The following is an 18,732-nucleotide window of genomic DNA, read 5'->3' as shown; positions in this document are numbered from 1 at the left end:
CACAGATATCCCTCTGCTCAAGGAGTTTAGTGATGCTGTTTCTTGCAGAGAGTATATCCTCTTAAACAAAACCTTGTTGAACCATCTCACAAGCATCTGAACAGAATTGTGAGGCACTACTTAGATTTCAAAGCCATTGGTCAAAGGCTGCAACACAATGGAAGCTGAACAGTCCAAGACACAACACTTACAATGATATAAAAGAGAAAAGCTTCACAATTCAGAATTTGGAATTGGCAAATGTTTGACACTTCTGTCAATCCACTAATTGATTAATAACGTACTCGTTTATTATTTGCACTGAAAGTAAAGTTTGGAGACTTGCAGAAAATACTTTAAACAGAATGCATTATTCACCCTGTCTCCTAGCTCATATTTTCCTGGCTGGTCCCCCGATTCATGCCATCATCTCCATGTCACTAATGTGCCCTCAGCTGTCTCTAATTAGTGAATTAGTCCTTCATAGATATTGAAAAACACAGATAAAAATGTCGTCACACAAAAACATCTTAATGTATGTTGTGTGATTTTTTGTTGTTAGTGTGAGCACGGTGTATGCTTTATTTCCATTCTGATGAATTCAAACTGTCCTGCAATGCTACATTCTGAACAATGTCCTTTTCACTCACTCCACTCGTCACATTTTCTCACACTTCATGTATATTAAATCTGTTTTATGTTGGACATACACAATATTGCCAACACGTTCCATTCTCATCCTCTCTTAAAAGAGAACAATGTCTGTAGCACATGGGAGGAAGGATGGCATTCTCCAATTTATAAGCCTTTAAAAAAAGAAAACGTTGGCTTTTAAAAAAAATCTTTTGAGACTCTTTTTGTGTGCTTGTGCTTTTGGACCGGAACAAAATGCACAAAGCAGTCAGAAAAGCTTGGCCCCTGAACACTTCAAAAGTTCATCTGTCCCACTGCTGAGGATTGTGGCTTTGGAAGAAGAAACAGCTTAAATCACTCAAAGGCAACAGAGGGAGTCCGAATCAAACGAACACACAAGGAGCACAACGCAGTGGTTTTCGAGTTAAGAGAGGCGGGTGGGGGGCAGATAGCATATAACACACAACTGCTCACACACACACACACACATACACACACAGACTTACAAGTGTGGCAGGTGGCTCCAGCGTATCCTGTTCCATCACAGGTACAGCTGAAACTCTCCCACGTCTGTTTACACCGGCCACCGTGCTCACAGTGATTCGGCATACACCTGGAGAGAGAGTGAGTACTTTTAAACATTTGCAAGACATGCGATGCATTTTAAAGGAGAACAAATATACATGTTTGTAAAGGTTAGACACAGCCCACTGTCACACGTCTATACTGCCAGCATGCAGCAGATTAATTCTGATTTATGGCTGGTTGTGTTGACATAAATATACAGCATTAACATCTGACAAATGGCCCGCTTCCTTTCCTACCATCTGCCACGTGTGAGACATTTAGATTAGATTCTTACACCTTTGACTATCATTGTGTCTAATGACATATTTATGATGTTAAATATGTTGACACTAAATATTATCTGGTATTGAGAATCGTATAGGGTGAAACCTACAGAAAATAAAGTTTTGTTGAATACCTTCCTCTACAGAACAGTAGTATACAGTATGGGTAGGCCAAAGGATTACGAGTGTTAATTGAACCTTACACATCAATACACATCTGTACTAATGCAGAGAGGCATCAATATGACAATGTCATAGCAAAACAAAATCTGTATAATGAGTGATTTCCTGTGTTCAGATGGTATGATTTGCGATGCTATTGGCCACAAATGTATTTGCATGGACACTAAAACACATTTAATAGTCTAAGACCAGCGGCCCTTGTATAATTATTACACCCAACAGAGACTGTACTATTTTAGTTGACAGTTGATTAACTATAGCAAACAGAAAGCCTTGGTTAACGGGAAGCTATTATGAGCTGCAATTAAACATCATTTCATACTTTCAATACATTGCGAGAGGCATTAAAATGAGCACCAAAGTTCATCAGAATTATTTGTATTTCAAACATTCCAGCTACCAAATGCACACAAAACTGGAATTGCCATAAGCATCAAAAAACCAAAGTAGCGTAGCCAAAGGTTACTCAAAGCAAAGGCTCACTAGCCAACCAAGTCATCCCAAGATGCACAACACAAAGAGGAAACCAAGCTACTTCAAAACAGTCAAACCAAGCATGAGCTGTAGCACTTACTACCAAAGCTGCTTGACCAAGTTGCAGACACAACAGTTGAGGTAACACCATTGTCACTAACAAACCAAACTGCCATAAACCAAAGCATCTTGAGGCATGCCATGCTAAAAGCTAATTCACACGACCAAATCATTGTTTTCAATACTAGCATTTATGTTTACGGTTACAAATCCACAAGACAAAACACATATTCAGGTACTTGAATACGTGCAATGAGGAAATCAAAGATACCACAGAGACCAACCTCGCCAGCCCTATCCAACTAGTCACACTTACTACCCAAGTAGACTCAACCCTAGTCTTCAGACACAGATACTGCTGGTGGGTACATCTGCACGAATTCCACCAGAACCAGCAGGCAACCCTCTAGAAACCAGTTGACATTGTCTTCACCCAAACTCTTGGGTCACATTAACTGAAAACAAAAAAACGTCTTGGTGTCCTTTTGAGATCAAGCACTTTAGGTTAAAAAGGAGATGCATGGCCCGTACCAACTAAGATGTGACCACTCTCACCAATTACATACAGCAGTACAAATGCTGCTCCCTTAAAACATCCACCAAAATGAACTCCACAACAGTAACCAAACAAACAAGAGAAGGAAAATCTTTGCGTGTTACTTAATCAACTTATGTCATGCTGATTTGTAGCTTCAGCAGGCTATTAAGTGCAGGTAAATTGGCATTGTGCTTTCACAATGGGCTGCGATTGACAAGCACCGACAGTCACAAAAGACATTATGCTCCGCAAGCTGTGAGCACCGGAGTACACTGAATACATATGCGGTGGGCTTTGTATGAAAATGTAAGATCTTTGAAGATAATGGAGCGCCTCAGTATGATTATGCTTTCATGTGTGTATTGCAGTACCCTTACAGAATGACATGGACATTCTGAAATATGTGAATTTGCATGCCTTGCCCCTGTGTGTGTCTGCATGACTGTGTGTCTGTGGAGATATGTGTGTTTTCTTCCACCATCTCAGCCTGAACAGAATCCCACAGTGGAACGGCATTGATCAAAAGGAGGTCAGACAGGGCTATTGAACTGCCTTCAAAGACATTCTGATTGGTTAGACGGACCCATTCATCTTCCATGGCAGGACAGGGCCCGCCTCAAATAACGCAGGGCTGATGGAACATTTGAAGAAATTGTGATGGGGAAAGACAAGGGAAGGAAAACTGTTGTGGACATCTTAGGACTTTCAAAAATCGGAGTCAGCCTGCAGCTGGTATCAGCAGCGCTAATGCACCACAATCTGGTATAACACTATTTTCATTCTACTTTACATTGCAAGGTAAAACAAATGGCATAGGCATGAAAACGTATCCAGAAAAGAGGGCTTCGTCAAAATGTAAGCGTGCCCAAAATATCACTTCAACTAGATCTTTTACATTTTTTCACCCGTGAAAACACCGATTTTTGAAATAATGATTCACAATGTAGTATGGACTGGGAGAGTATCACTTTTTTTATGATGACAAAGTCACCTGACAACCAAAGCAGTCATTGTGAACATTTCTATTGTGAATTCAACCACACAAAATAAATAATAAGGTATCAAACTTTTAATTCTTCTGCCATTTCAGTATGGACTGAGGACTTTGAGAAAATGATCTGGCCCAAGCTTTGGTCCAAATTGAAGTATCTCAGCAACAAAATGGATCTAAATCAAGCAGTGGTTGGAGTCTACTTCTCTGGCTGAGGATAATTGATGACGGTAAGTGTTATTGACAAACCTAACCTGAAAACAAATCACTCGGGATAGGGCATATGCTGTTCCAATCAGCGCAAGGTCAACTAGTTATTGCAGCTTCCTACTCACGTCTACCTTGCAATCCATGCTCCATGTGTCTAATAAGCACTGAAATCTTTTTGGCCATTGCATGACTGAAAACCACTGAACTTTTGCTTATTCATAGGACAAGGCACAATCCCTGAAGATTAAACTAGTCCACACAGTTTGAATGTTTTGCACACTTGCATCAGATTCAGTGGAAAGAAGCACTCCAATTGAGCGCAAGGCATGGACGATTCCATATGCATCTCAGTGTGTTTGTCTTGTCTATGACAAGGAAATAAATTGGAACGTCAACAAGTTGTAATGAATGCTTCCAGTGAGCCAACATTGGGACGTGCTGTGCAGAATATCCGACTCTGTCATACTTGAGAAATGAGTGGCTCATGTTTGGTGTTTGATTAAGATCATACAGTGTTTTCCAAGGATGAAACCTACTCTTTTTTTCTTTTCTTTTTTATGTTTCCACACATCCACTTCCCCTGGGAATCCACGGCATTAATTATGACAAGCACAGAAAACACAGCCACAAAAACATCGTCTTGTGCACCCAGATTTCTGAGTCATACATCTCTAATAATTCAGAGACTGTTTTTATGATTCTCCCAATTCAAAACCATTTGATTTATGACACTTATTAGTGCCTTGCATTTGGCTGAACATTTCATTCATGAATGATTGTATGGATGTGTGTGCATGCAGGAATTATCCTTCTTACCGGTCTATGATTGCACACATGTCTAGGCTGACATTCTCAAAAGCTCCCATAGTGCCTTTTTCCACCGCATGCAAATCAGCTGGTTGGTCGTCCACCAAGATTGCTTGCATGCAGCCCTGGAAGGTACGCTGGGAGGGTGGGAACAGCGTCTGGAGAAAATACCCTAAAACCAGCAGAAACAAACAAAAGCACAAAAAATGTTATCATGGTTTTTTTTACTGTTACAAATCCCAGAGAGTTGGATATGACTAAACTGACGACACAACAGAATTTGAGAGGGAACAGAAACAAAGGGATGCACAGCAGCTTGCATTCGCAGACCGGAGTGAAAGAGGTGAGAGAGTGTGGGAGAACGACAATCAACAACAACAAATGTACTATTCTGAGCCACGATTTGAAACACATCATGAAAAGACCACCTTCTGTAGAAGTAGACATCAGAGTGAACGATGACATCATCCTTGACGAGGAACAACAGACCCGGTCAGTGTCCTGTTATTGTCATATTTCAAGTCTCAAACCAGTCCTCAGGTTTTAGAGCTCATCCACAAGGCCCAGTAGCCTTAATGCCGGCGCTAAGGCCGCAATAGACGACAGCACATATAGGTTTGACTGTATACAGTACCTTTATGAGATACAAGAGTCAATGGCCCGTCCAGCGGTAGCACTGGGCCTTGACTGAAACAAGGACAAGGCTAGGACAGCAATGTGTGTGTGAGGGTGTGCTTCCTAAATCATTTGCAAAAATGAAAGTCAATGGATATATGGTAGGCGTGTGAGTATTCTACACGTACAAAATCTTTAGTGTGCACATTTACAGGCGCTATTACAGTGCACATGCCCTGTCATGTATAGGAGATGAGAGCCTGGAATTCAATCTTTGTCACAAGCACACAGGTCACACATAAAACACTGCGGCTCAATGACATCTCCATCATCGTGATGTTATAAGCTGTCACACCCTCCAGCATGCCTATTAGCCTCAAGGCCAAAGCATCAAAGAGGCTTATTATAGAGGGCATATGCACTGTGTGCGTTTGTGTGCACCAGAAATTATTTTTTGTTTATGCGGCTGGCTGTTATGCTGTCAAACAAAGCAGCAGAAAAGTAAAATGTGTGTGCGTTTGTGCTGGATTCATCCTTTTCTTCACACTTTTTGATTTTCATTTCCTTGCCCAAAAGTCTGTCCTGTCATCCTTGCCATCTGTCTCTTCTCCTGCCACACCTGTCTGCTGTCTATCCAGGGGAGTGGGAGAGAGACAGACAGGCAGTGAAGGAGAGAGAAGATGGAATAAAGAAGATGGGAAACAGAGCAGACTGCAGCCGGCTGGCTGGCAGCACTTTGTGTGCTCTGGATAGCATATGGAAATGCAAAGGAAATGCAGCCTTCTGTCAGTTTGGCAGAACGAACGGAGCAATGCGCGGAACGACGGATGGGTGAATGGATGTATGTTGTAAGGGCGCGACAGCCAACATGTAGGGCGTGAAAGCTATAGGGGGTGGTTTGTCTTTTATTCTATCTAAACCACTGATGGGTAATTTAACGATAGGAACACTTCCTACTTGTTTGTTGGGTGTCACCTGATTAAGCCCACCTACTGGCCATTTAAACAGAGAACTTCACAGATATTACAACTGAAGATTACATTTTCAGGAAGATTACTTTTCCTGAATGCAACGATGCTGTGTGAATTTAATGTGTTGTATAAACAAAAGCTCTATTTCTCATAACCCCTCAGGATCTGGAACAGCAGCAATAATCCCCTGCAGTCTTGCTGGCATTATCACAGCCAAAAGAGCCCAAAGAGCTTCCCTTACAACACACTAGAAGACCAGCCCCAGCTCCCTACTACCTGATCACCACCTGTCTGGCACAGCTGCTACAGAACACTTGTGACCACATCCAAACACATTTCGGGGACATATCTGCTTTCAGAAGAGGTATGGAAATCGGCCAAAATGCTGAGATGTAAAAATTTAACAAATATTTTGAGGCTACAATTCCACAACATATTCAGGGGGGACAAAATGTGTTGCCAAACACAACATGTAGAGTTCCCAAATTCACACCAGGAAGAACTGTGCTTATCTATTAACCACCTGCTGCTATTTCTCCCTGAGCTGTTTCCTCCGACTGTAAAGAAGCAAGAACAAAAAAGCACAACCTTGGAGCACGCCTTCAAACAAACTTAACATGCTTAGCATGTTAAACCTTACTGCCCCAACAAGGTATTCACAGACTTATTTTATATCTTAGAACAAAGCTGAGCATGAGGTTTTCCAGGTTTATGACTCATTCTTTCAGCACTCTATGTTGCTGCATCGCATTCACACACTAACCGTGCATGGGTGTCATACACCGAGGAGGAGAGTGAGAAGGAGTTAACAAATAAAAACAGCACATGCTGCTCTTTGATACATGTCTGAGTCATCACACACTTTAAGATGAAGAGAAACAGGTGATAGGATGTAGAAGCTGGAGGTTTGCTGCTGTATCACAATTACTTATAATACATATACTGTGAGTATTAATTCACATTGCAAGTGTTGGAAAGTATTCTCTTTTTTTGTTTGTTTTACTTCTAAGTGAAACATTTCACACACTGGAGCGACCGAATAAACCAACTTGAGTGTAAGAAGCATCATGACGCTTTATTTCAAAAGGTCAGAGAGGTTTTTCATCATAGTACCCTGTAGACTGAAATGGAAAAGTTTAAGACTGGCAAATAGGCTGCTGTGAAACTGTTATTTATTTATACACATGAAATAAATGTGAGGGAAAACATGACATTTGCCAAAAGAAACATGACATTTGCCAACCTGCATACTCATAATTGACGACAATTTGTCCAGTGTTCCTGTGGAGAGAAGAGCACGACTTTATGGCCTTATGTATGTGTGTGTTTGTGTAAGTGTCCACCTTCCCTCTTGAGAAATTCAATTTGCGGATGTCTCGTGTCATTCGCTTACTAATTTCTCTAAGCGCAGCGTCAGGAGTGAGAAACTACTCCCCGTAAAATAGGCTTTGGGTTCAGGAGGCTCCTTCCAAAAGCAGACTCTTGAAGCATGGAAGTGTGGAGATGAGAGGAGACGAGGGTTGGCATAGGGAGGGGCCGACCCGGTTAAAGAGGATAAGAGGGATGAGAGGAACGAGGAGGATGAGGGCCAAAAAAGAAAAAAGAGAAGATCAACTGAGAAATTGGAGAGAATGAAAGAAAACGAGGGAGGGAGGGAAAGTGGAGAAAAGAAAACAGTGGAGAAGAAGAGAATTAAGAAAGAGGGCATAGTTGAAGATACGATGACAGTGGATCAGAGCCAAGCCTTTTCCTTCCTCTGGCATCGAAAGTATAATATCCTGTAACTCTGTAACCTTGGGTTTAGGCAGTGCCACGTGAATTTTAATGCCGCAGAATCATAAAAAAAAGCAGGGCAATTTTATCCAAAGCAACGTTTTTAGCTGCCACTGAACTCAAAGAAAACTGTTCTCAAGGAATATGTCTTTTCAGTGTATGAAAAACGAGAGCAGTGACATGTGACACGGCGAAATATTGCTCCATCTTTTTAAAATAGAGCTTGTATAAGGGAATTACTATAAAAGTGTTGTATTAATTGACATGCACATTGCACATAGAAAACAGTGTTACGAACTAAACACGTTGACAGAAATAAGGAAGATAAGTGAAAAAAGGAACTGCCTTGCCTGCATAATTTAGCCTTTCAACTCTCTGGCAATGGCATTTGAGCTGTGCAATGTCCCATCATAGTTCTCAAAATAAATGAAACATAATGAAATGAAACATAACCACTTGTGCAAATAAGGCAATTTATTAAGTTAATTAAAGCATTATTTAGCAAATGTTTTTTATGTCAGCGTGCTTGTCTTTGCATCACACCTCGATGGTATTAATATTAATGTAATCTAAAAGCATTAAGCAGCTCTGTTATGTTGAAAAAATATTTTTTACAGTTTATTTCATGATCGCTTAAGCACAATTCTCAATCTAATCAATCTTATACCTAGCACATCAGTGTCTGTCAGTCTACAACAGAAGTAATTGTGGCTAACACCTTAAATCTGGAGTTTTAATGTCGATATAATATCATGCGATTTCTACGCTCACTGCACAGAAAGGAGGAACTTGCTGCAAAACCTGGGGGGCAAAGAAATATTGCAGTGCCTCCAGAATTGTGTGTTGTCAAATGTTCTTGCGTTGTGTGACGTATCATTGTGTTTTCTGGAGTTTTATGTGTGTTGTTAATTGTTTTTCAAAGTTTTGATATGCTGTTGTGTTTTGTGAAATTTCGTCGTATTTTCCGCAATGTCAATTAAAACACTGCTTCACACTTTGTATGTTTTATACATAATGTATGTATATACCTGCATATGCTTGGCAGCTAAGCTTCAATATAATATTAATACGTTCTAATTTGGTTTAATGTGCCAATTGGATATGCTTAATAAACATTAAGCCGCAGTGGGAAAAAAAAAAAAAAAAACGTTAATGAGGAATATATAAACGGAGGAATAAAACCATCTTTCTTCTGGCATTCAAGCAAGGTTTCTACAGTGGCACTCACTCAAGAGTAATATATGGGACGGCTACTTTGAACCCAAAATCATTTTACATGCAAAGCAAACACTATAATATGTCCACGACATGCGTCACAATAAGATGAAGAGAGGACAACTTAAAACAACCTAAAAACAATTGTGAAAAACCCATTGTCACAATGAGCGTATGATTAAGACGTAGTTTCATCATCACTTTATCTACAGGCTGTGAAAACTGTGGTCACTGATCAACAACTGTTGCCAATGAATAACACAGCAGATTGGTGCCTTGAAGCCACGAGATTCGAAGCAGATGGCTGCCTAGACGAAGCCTCATCCGGTATATCAAACAATATTGAATTTTCAGAATACTGAAAGAACAGTCACATATAAAGTGCTGATGGAATATGGTTCGAGAGCTTTAGGACAGCTTAATGCGCTTGGCCTCTCTGCTGAACAATCTAAGAGACTAATTGAGGGCAAGTCAAAGGCTAAACTGTCTTTTGTTCACTCACTATATTATTCGGCTCTGTGCTGGGATGAAAATTAGCCCCTGAATGTGATGAGGTGTTTTGAATAAATGCTGTAGATATTCTGTCTGAACTGTAAATGAAGTGTGTTCCTCTACGTATAAGTGCTTAGGAGTTTCAGGGCATGTGATCAAAAACACCAACACAGTTATAACAGCCATGCACGCTCACACGAACCGACATACACACAGAGTCAGATGGCTTCAGGCCTTCATTGTTAGTCTGCGATGATGGGGAGGCAAGTCATCATACAATCAGGTCACGCAATTGGACGACTGATCAGCATGCTGTACAAATCTAAAGTAAAACCAAACCCAATTGTCAAAAAGTTGAGAGCAAACTAAAATAACTCCCGGAGCTGAAAACAAGCTGCAACAGGACACGTACCTTTTCACATGAGAAATAAATTTCGAGTTTGAACTAAGAATGTCTCCCTAAAACTTCTCCCCTAGCCTGTGAAGCGGTGGCCTAAATATCTCTTTGTACTCCTTGCCAGAATCAGCAGTTCTGTAGCCGCTGCAGCCTTTGAACTTGTGTTTACCACCAGACTCCCTGCTCCTCAGCATTCATTATGCATGTAAAGCTAACGAGTGAAACTGCCTGTTGGTAGGGGGATAAAAACTTCTGAAAAAACATAGTTGTATTTCTCTGATTTGTAACGATGCATACATGTGTGAGTGAGTATATGTGTGGATGCAAATGAAAGCCACGTGCTAGATTTCTTTCTCAGAATGTGAGTTATGTGTGTCTGGTGACATGCATGTACTGCCTCTGGGATTTTAGGTTTCAATGTCATCATACCTCTCAGCCTCTCAGGTCCTTAGGGTATAGCTTTCACTTCCTTTGTGTCTCTCTCGAGTCTTGCACTCGCTTAAAAACTCGCCCGAAATTTCTCTGCCACAAAAAGTCTCTTCATCTCAGTATTTGTCTCTACTTTCCTCCTATCTTTTATCTGTCTTCTCCTCAGTTTCACTCTTACTTTCTCTCACTCGCTCTGATTGTCTCCTCTGCCCTCTTCAAGGGGTAAAGGCATTACAGAGATCCTCTTCTCTCAGCCACTATTGATTCCCAACTCAGTTTACCAAAATCAATAAATCACCAATTGGATCAAAACGGAGGCTAGAGGGTGAGAAGGAAGAAGAGAGGAGAGGCGGGAGAAAAAACAAAAGACAGACGAAGACAAAAAATAGCGGCTGAAAAAAAGACAAAGATGAAGTGTTTATACTGTATAATCCTCCTTGGATTAAAAAAATGCAAGAAACAAGTAAACAATGTAGCAGGTTTTGGATGCTTCCTGAGTGATATGAAATTCGCATATCAAGGCCTCAGAAGCTTAGATCTTAGAAATAAAAAATGGTCATCATGGGCTTAAGGGTGATTCACTAAACAGCAGAGAGGAGTTAATTAAGATGGACAACATACAATCAAATAATCTGGATGTGTGTGTGCGTGAGGCGCTATGATTCTTATTGACTGGCCCGGGGAAATAGCCTTGCTTGATCGAGGAGAGAGAGGAAGAGAGAGGAAGAGAGAGGGACGGAGGCCTGATGGAGCAATCAGAGCCCAGATCATCTCTTTCAGTTACTGTAATTGCATACAGGTGCCAACACACACACACACACACACACACACACACACACAAAGTCACATGTGCACACTTAGATACAAGCCATCTTCCAACAGACGGACAGCAGTGTCTGGCATCATTAACCTGGCGTCTTCCTAATTCAGACAGATAGTGGCTGCCTTGTGTGTGTTAGTGTGTGGTCCCACTGGTTGTGTATATCTGGTGATCTAGTTCTGTCTGTGCTCTTGCTAAGTGAGCAACTTCCTGAACTCTGACCACTGGGATATATATTTCTAGTGGGATAAATGATTTATAGACATATTTAGCCTGCAAACACACAGAGGAAAAAGACTTATGTTGGTACGGTTCATCTAATAAGTTCCACGGAGTCCTGCCAACACATCTCACACCCAACTCGTCAAGACCTGGTCAGCGGCCCTGCGCTGCAACTTATGATGATTTAGGTACCCTGGGTGTCCGTTTCCGCTCATTACGCCTACAGTGTCTTTTCACAACTAACTTCCACGCTCCCAGAAAAAGTACAGTTTCCAATAGTTACATGTACACAGTCTCTATTTAAAATTAAACTTTCAACGTAGGTTTACAAAGTTTTTTATTTTACTTACGCAAGAAGGCTACTCAGTTTAGGTATTAGGTTTAGGTAACAATTGTGGCTTGGTTACCACTTAAGTAGGCTTGTTACGTAGCTTGTTAAGTATACAGAAGTTGTGTTACAGAACTAAGGTACACTAATTTCACGTTTCACACTGGACTCCTACACGTCCTACATGGACTTTCTTGGCCTTCATACTACATCGGTTGCTCTGACCATCTAATAATGACGCGGATGGGTTGGAGTTAGCTGAAAGCCCGGTGATTTTAAGGGTGCCTCTGTGCATCGGCACTGACCAAGAGTCCGTATCTGACGAGTTGGGAGTGATATCAGGTTGGTTTCATAGCCGACTAACACCAATACATTTCTTTCCAAACATATTCTATACAAATTAACAAAAATAGAGAACTCCAAAGTAAAGGCAGATTAAATAATACCTAAATAATACCTGTGTCCCGGGCTTGATCAAGCAAACAATAGGAGGCTAAGAAAATGAACCAGAAAAAGTAACATTACACGTTTAAGACAGCACAGCAACTAAAAACTGAAGATATAGGAGAATATTTCGTAGAATTTATGAAAAAACATTGAGAAGTGTAAATTGGATGCTATTTTCTGACACTGCCCCATTTCTAGACCATCTTTTCCCTCCGTAAAGCATGAACATCTTATACTCCGATGCCTCCCAGATGGGCGCTGGAGAGGAATGTGATGGGATCACAATGAATGGAGGTGAAAGTGAGAATCGCAATGTTTTTGTCAAATCTGTGGCAATGTTCTTGCGGTGACTCTTACCTCCCAAGTGGTAGGTTCCTCCTGTAGTGATGGTGAGAGGTGAGGTGGAGTGCACAGCAGACGCCTCCTCGCCATCTATTGTCAACATGGCAAAGTTCTCCTTGGCGACCAAACGTATCGCGTGCCATTGGCCGTCGTTAAGTCCCGAGCCTGGAGGGGGACAGAGATCCACTTTGACGTCAGTAAACACACACTGCTAAAGCTTCTTTGCACAATTCTTCTGTTCTTGGAACAGAAGAATTTCCAAAAAGACTCCAATAATTTCAAATAACTGATTCCTGCAACAAAAAAAAGAAGAAGAAATCCCAATCCAAGTCTGATAAAGATGCAGGCTTTTTATATATCTGTTTTTTAAAAGGATAATGTCGAGGACGTGAATAGGATTTAAGGAAAAGACGACTGGGTGATTCATCATGGGTATGTGGGTGGTGAAACAAGGAAATACAAGTCTGCATTGTGTTGCGTTGTCTGCCGTTGTCAGAGTAGTTTGTGCGTGTTTGTGCATGCGAGTTTTGTGCTCTCCTTTTCTGTCTCTTCCCTTGTAGCTGTGCTCCATTAAATATGAGTGATGTTTTGGAAAGGGACATTACTACTGGAGCCGAGAGAGAAGCCAGCTCACTCTCATCACCCTGTCCTCTATACATCACCTCTTACTGACACCGATCTCTATTCATCCTCCCCTCTCTGTCCCTGATTATTTCTTTCATTGCTTACTTTGTCTTTATTTCCTTTCCTATGTTTCTGCATTTCACTTTTCCCTATACTCTTTCTATGTGCATGCTCCTCTCCTCCTGTGGCCATCTGCTGCATTGTCTGCCTTTTTCAATTTGGCTCCACTCACTGCTTCACTGACTAATACATCGATAGTAAGGACACAGTGTAGTAAAGTTCAAGGTACGGTCACGTGCAAATTGATTTCAGCAGAGTCCATTTACTCATGGTTCTGCATGCACTTCAATACACATGTACAATAGCTTGCTGCATGCGCAATACATTGGACCCCTGTGTGTAAGAGAGAGTGTGTGTGTGTGTGTTTCTGTTTGTGCATTCGCTGCCTGTGTGGCAGTTTCTGCATTTATCTTCACCATCTATGAGGCACACTTTCACATTGTTTATTTCTTCCCAGAATGCACATGGACACCTTGGCTTTCGAGTCAGTAGGATGCACTAATTAATCTCTATCAGCAGGGTGACTGTGTGCATGTGTTAGTGTGTGATAAAATAAGTGTCAAGATGGCCACCCGTGGAGGTGTGTGACGGCTGTGGCCTTGTTCAGGGCAAGCCCGGTTAAATATGCACAAACACAAACATGCAACACACAAGAACGTGGTTATGCATAAACATTTCCACTAGCTCTGTCAGGGAATAAAACACAATATGATACAACATTGCATTGCTTTTGAGCTTGGAAGTCATTAACTGAAATGTAATATCGGCATGGAAATTAGAGGATAGCGTCTGCTTTGTCTGAATGACTTCAAAAAAAGCCAGTTCTGGTGGAAAAAGACCTTGATGTGCTCCTTTACAGGCAATCTCATTTCTGACAGTATATTGGTTTTGATGTAATCACTATCAAGCTCCCTGCTTCATCCCGTCCCTCTCTATAACCTCTTGAATGTAATGGAAAATAGATACTGTGTAACCTTGTGTCCCCTCATCTGTTTTACATCACCTGCAATAGCTTTGAATGATGAGCTTATCAGTGATAGCAGTGTTATTGAATCTTCACACTCGCTGCTCCACGGATGTGCAAAAAAATCTTGCGTGCGCACACACACACACACACGCACATGTGTGACGCACTCGCCACACACAGGCTCAAATCACACACATGCCGGCTGTCTGCCACAGATAAAAAGAGGACAGATAATGAAGGAGACTAGAGGAAGGAGGAACAGAATTGCTCAGATTTGAGTAGATAAGACTGTTTCATGGCTTTTTTTTTTTAAGCTGTCATTCATATGCACGGGCCTGATGAAAAAGTGGAAGACTGACCGGTCATTTTGCGCAGTTTTTTTCATTTTTAATGAAATAAAAACGAGGATATTGCACAATAATTTCACTTGCGTCATCTCACATCTACACTCATCTGTACTCGTTAGAAAGAAAAAGACACTAAACTGTGGCAAGTATGTCTTCCCAACTGAAAAAGAACCCATTAAAATGACTGAAAGGTTGACAATTGTATCACATAATACATTATGAAAAGTGGACCTACAGTAATTATATAATTTTATAATTATAGAATAACATTTGACCCTGATGATTTGTATAAAACATTGTTATTTACCATTCCATCCAAGGCTTTTTTGTTGTTAAAAACATCTTATCGAATGTTGTTTATTATTTATATCAGCAGAAGCATTTATTCAACAGGTTAAATATGGAAACCTTATCGTGGCTTTTCTTTTAGTCCAGACAATACAAACATTTTAAATGTGCAGCTACTGACCTTCTGCATGAACAAGTTAAGTGATGATGTTTATAAGAAAAGCACTACTTATGTCCAAAATAACTGCCACAATGTAATACCACAACTGCATGTTAAATTATTCTTTGTGGGTGCTTTACCCTTTTATGTCATTTTCTGTTGTGTTGGCAAAGTCGTTCTTGTACAAACAACTGTGGTCATTGCATCAGCCAACCTTCCTAAATATGGTCAGGTACGGCCTTCTTTTGCCAACTTGCCACAAGATAATTAATGAGTTGTTTTTTTGTTCTGCTATTGCTGACAGCGCCTGTGGTCACTGGGAGACATTTGTATGGAGTACATGTTGACGAAAAAAACCTGATTCCATTTAATTTGCTAGTGCTATTTCTGGAGGTTTACAATGAGGGGTGCTCTGCTGCTGGTTTTCCTGTACTGTCTGTTTGGGACATCAGCTCTACAAGACACGAAAGACATTAACCAGAACCAACAGAGTGGTTGGGCTACCGCGGATATCTGGGATGAGCTGAAAACTCTGAGATTCATGCTGGTGGAGCAAAATGCGGAACTGACATATGCCAAGGCTGAGCTGTACACCCAGAAAATCAGAGTGGCTGATATAGAGGAAGACTACACAGGTAGTATACTGACAACATCTGTGATGTTCAGGTTGGGGGTGCACTGATTATTAATCATTTGGTGAATGAAATGTCAGTAAATGGTTTAAAAAATTAACTCTAGATTGGGCTAAATCCAGGTAATGTTAATTGAATCATTACTTGTGAGAATCAATGTAGATGTAAAGTTAACTCAAAACGTATATATATATATTTAAATTGTTCAGGATCTTATTGGTTTTATAATGTTCAAAATCAACATGGACACTTGTTATCGCCGTAATCTAGATTACTTTTGTAAATAAACAGAAAATCACCGCTTAAAGTAGCATTCATGTATTAATTAATGTCAATTTGAAATTAAATATTTCAGAGATTAAACATAACAGACTCATGCTAATAGTCTACCTAATCTGTAATGTGAAGCCTGTTGCAATTTACGGCTTACACTCTTCCTAGAAAAACAAACAAACCCTACAACACCAAACAGACAACAGGGAATCACAAAAGTCAATAAGGTTTCGTGGACTGGGTGTAAGTGTAATATGATGTTATATCAGTGGCAGTAGATGATGACAAACCAGAAATGTATTTTTAAGAATAAGTCATGGAATGGCACTTTAAAACAGCTTTGCTTAAAATAACTTCATCCTCAGTCTTTATGGTATTTCAGGAATGAACTCCAGACTGTCAGCCACTGAAAACAAAGTGACAGCGGTTACAGAGGATTTGGAAGCGACTAAGACTGAACAGCAGCTCCAGAAGACAAAACTGGAAGAGGCTGAGATACTGATTTCTGGTAGGTAATTACCAAAATTGCAGACTTGGTGATTCTAGAAAATCTTGAAAGAGCAGTGACAAATGATTGGCTTCCATGCTTCTAGGTCAATCAGCAGTAATGGGAGCCCTGGCTTCCAGAATGGCAACCCGTGAGGGGGAGGCGCAGAACCAGAAGATGGTGGTGAATGCTCTCAGGGAAGAGCTGGATAATTGTAAGACTGAATTGTTAGGACTTACTGCTTACACTTTTCACAGAAAAACAAACAAACCCGACAACACCAGACAGACACCTGGGAATCACAAAAGTCAATAAAGGTTTTGTGGACTTGGTGTGAGTGCAAAATGATGTTGTATCAGTGGCAGTAGATGATGACAAACCAGAAATGTATTTTTAAGAAGAAGTTATAAAATGGTACTTTAAAACAGCCTTGCTTAAAATAACTTCATCCCCAGTCTTTATGGTATTTCAGCAATGAACAGACTGTCAGCCACTGAAAACAAAGTGAAAGCCGTTACAGAGGATTTGGAAGCGACTAAGACTGAACAGCAGCTCCAGAAGACAAAACTGGAAGAGGCTGAGAGACTGATTTCTGGTAGGTAATTCCCAAAATTGCAGACTTGGTGATTCTAGAAAATCTTGAAAGAGCAGGGACAAATGATTGGCTTCCATGCTTCTAGGTCAATCAGCAGTAATGGGAGCCCTGGCTTCCAGAATGGCAAACCGTGAGGGGGAGGCGCAGAACCAGAAGATGGTGGTGAATGCTCTCAGGGAAGTGCTGGATCATTGTAAGACTGAATTGTTAGGACTTACTGCTTACACTTTTCCTAGAAAAACAAACAAACCCGACAACAGCAGACAGACACCTGGGAATCACAAAAGTCAATAAAGGTTTCGTGGACTAGGTGTGAGTGCAAAATGATGTTGTATCAGTGGCAGTAGATGATGACAAACCAGAAATGTGTTTTTAAGAAGAAGTCATAAAATGGTACTTTAAAACAGCCTTGCTTAATTGAACTTCATCCTCAGTATTTATGGTATTTCAGCAATGAACAGACTGTCAGCCACTGAAAACAAAGTGAAAGCCGTTACAGAGGATTTGGAAGCGACTAAGACTGAACAGCAGCTCCAGAAGACAAAACTGGAAGAGGCTGAGAGACTGATTTCTGGTAGGTAATTCCCAAAATTGCAGACTTGGTGATTCTAGAAAATCTTGAAAGAGCAGTGACAAATGATTGGCTTCCATGCTTCTAGGTCAATCAGCAGTAATGGGAGCCCTGGCTTCCAGAATGGCAAACCGTGAGGGGGAGGCGCAGAACCAGAAGATGGTGGTGAATGCTCTCAGGGAAGAGCTGGATAATTGTAAGACTGAATTGTTAGGACTTACTGCTTACACTTTTCACAGAAAAACAAACAAACCCTACAACAGCAGACAGACACCTGGGAATCACAAAAGTCAATAAAAGTTTCGTGGACTAGGTGTGAGTGCAAAATGATGTTGTATCAGTGGCAGTAGATGATGACAAACCAGAAATATATTTTTAAGAAGAAGTCATAAAATGCTACTTTAAAACAGCCTTGCTTAATTGAACTTCATCCTCAGTCTTTATGGTATTTCAGCAATGAACAGACTGTCAGCCACTGAAAACAATGTGACAGCGGTTACAGAGGAGCTGGAAGCGACGAAGACTGAACAGCAGCTCCAGAAGACAAAACTGGAAGAGGCTGAGATACTGATTTCTGGTAGGTAATTACCAAAATTGCAGACTTGGTGATTCTGGAAAATCTTGAAAGAGCAGTGACAAATGATTGGCTTCCGTGCTTCTAGGTCAATCAGCAGTAATGGGAGCCCTGGCTTCCAGAATGGCAACCCGTGAGAGGAAGGCGCAGAACCAGAAGATGGTGGTGAATGCTCTCAGGGAAGTGCTGGACAATTGTAAGACTGCATTTTTAGGACTTACTGCTTATACTTTTCCTAGAAAAATAAACAAACCCTACAACACCAGACACCACAGACACTAGGGAATCACAAAAGTCAATAAAGGTTTCGTGGACTGGGTATGCGTGTAATATGATGTTATATCAGTGGCAGTCAATGGCGGGCCGTCAGGGCCTGC

The 18,732-nt window shown here is 40.9% G+C and overlaps 1 protein-coding gene across 1 annotated transcript in view; it reads right to left on the bottom strand.

Annotated features, from left to right (window-relative positions):
* cntnap2a (contactin associated protein 2a) overlaps positions 1 to 18,732 on the bottom strand; it is a gene marked incomplete at its 5' end in the record, with an annotated part of 287,541 nt that overhangs the window by 99,107 nt on the left and 169,702 nt on the right. Inside the window, 3 exons of the mRNA XM_079292505.1 lie at positions 1,119 to 1,225; positions 4,736 to 4,898; positions 12,793 to 12,942. Coding sequence (XP_079148631.1) covers positions 1,119 to 1,225; positions 4,736 to 4,898; positions 12,793 to 12,942 — 420 coding nt within the window. The remainder of the gene's footprint in view (positions 1 to 1,118; positions 1,226 to 4,735; positions 4,899 to 12,792; positions 12,943 to 18,732) is intronic.

This window comes from Melanostigma gelatinosum, assembly GCF_949748355.1.
Source record: "Melanostigma gelatinosum genome assembly, chromosome: 20".
Lineage (NCBI taxonomy): Eukaryota > Metazoa > Chordata > Actinopteri > Perciformes > Zoarcidae > Melanostigma > Melanostigma gelatinosum.
This window is presented reverse-complemented; position numbering and strand designations above follow the sequence as displayed.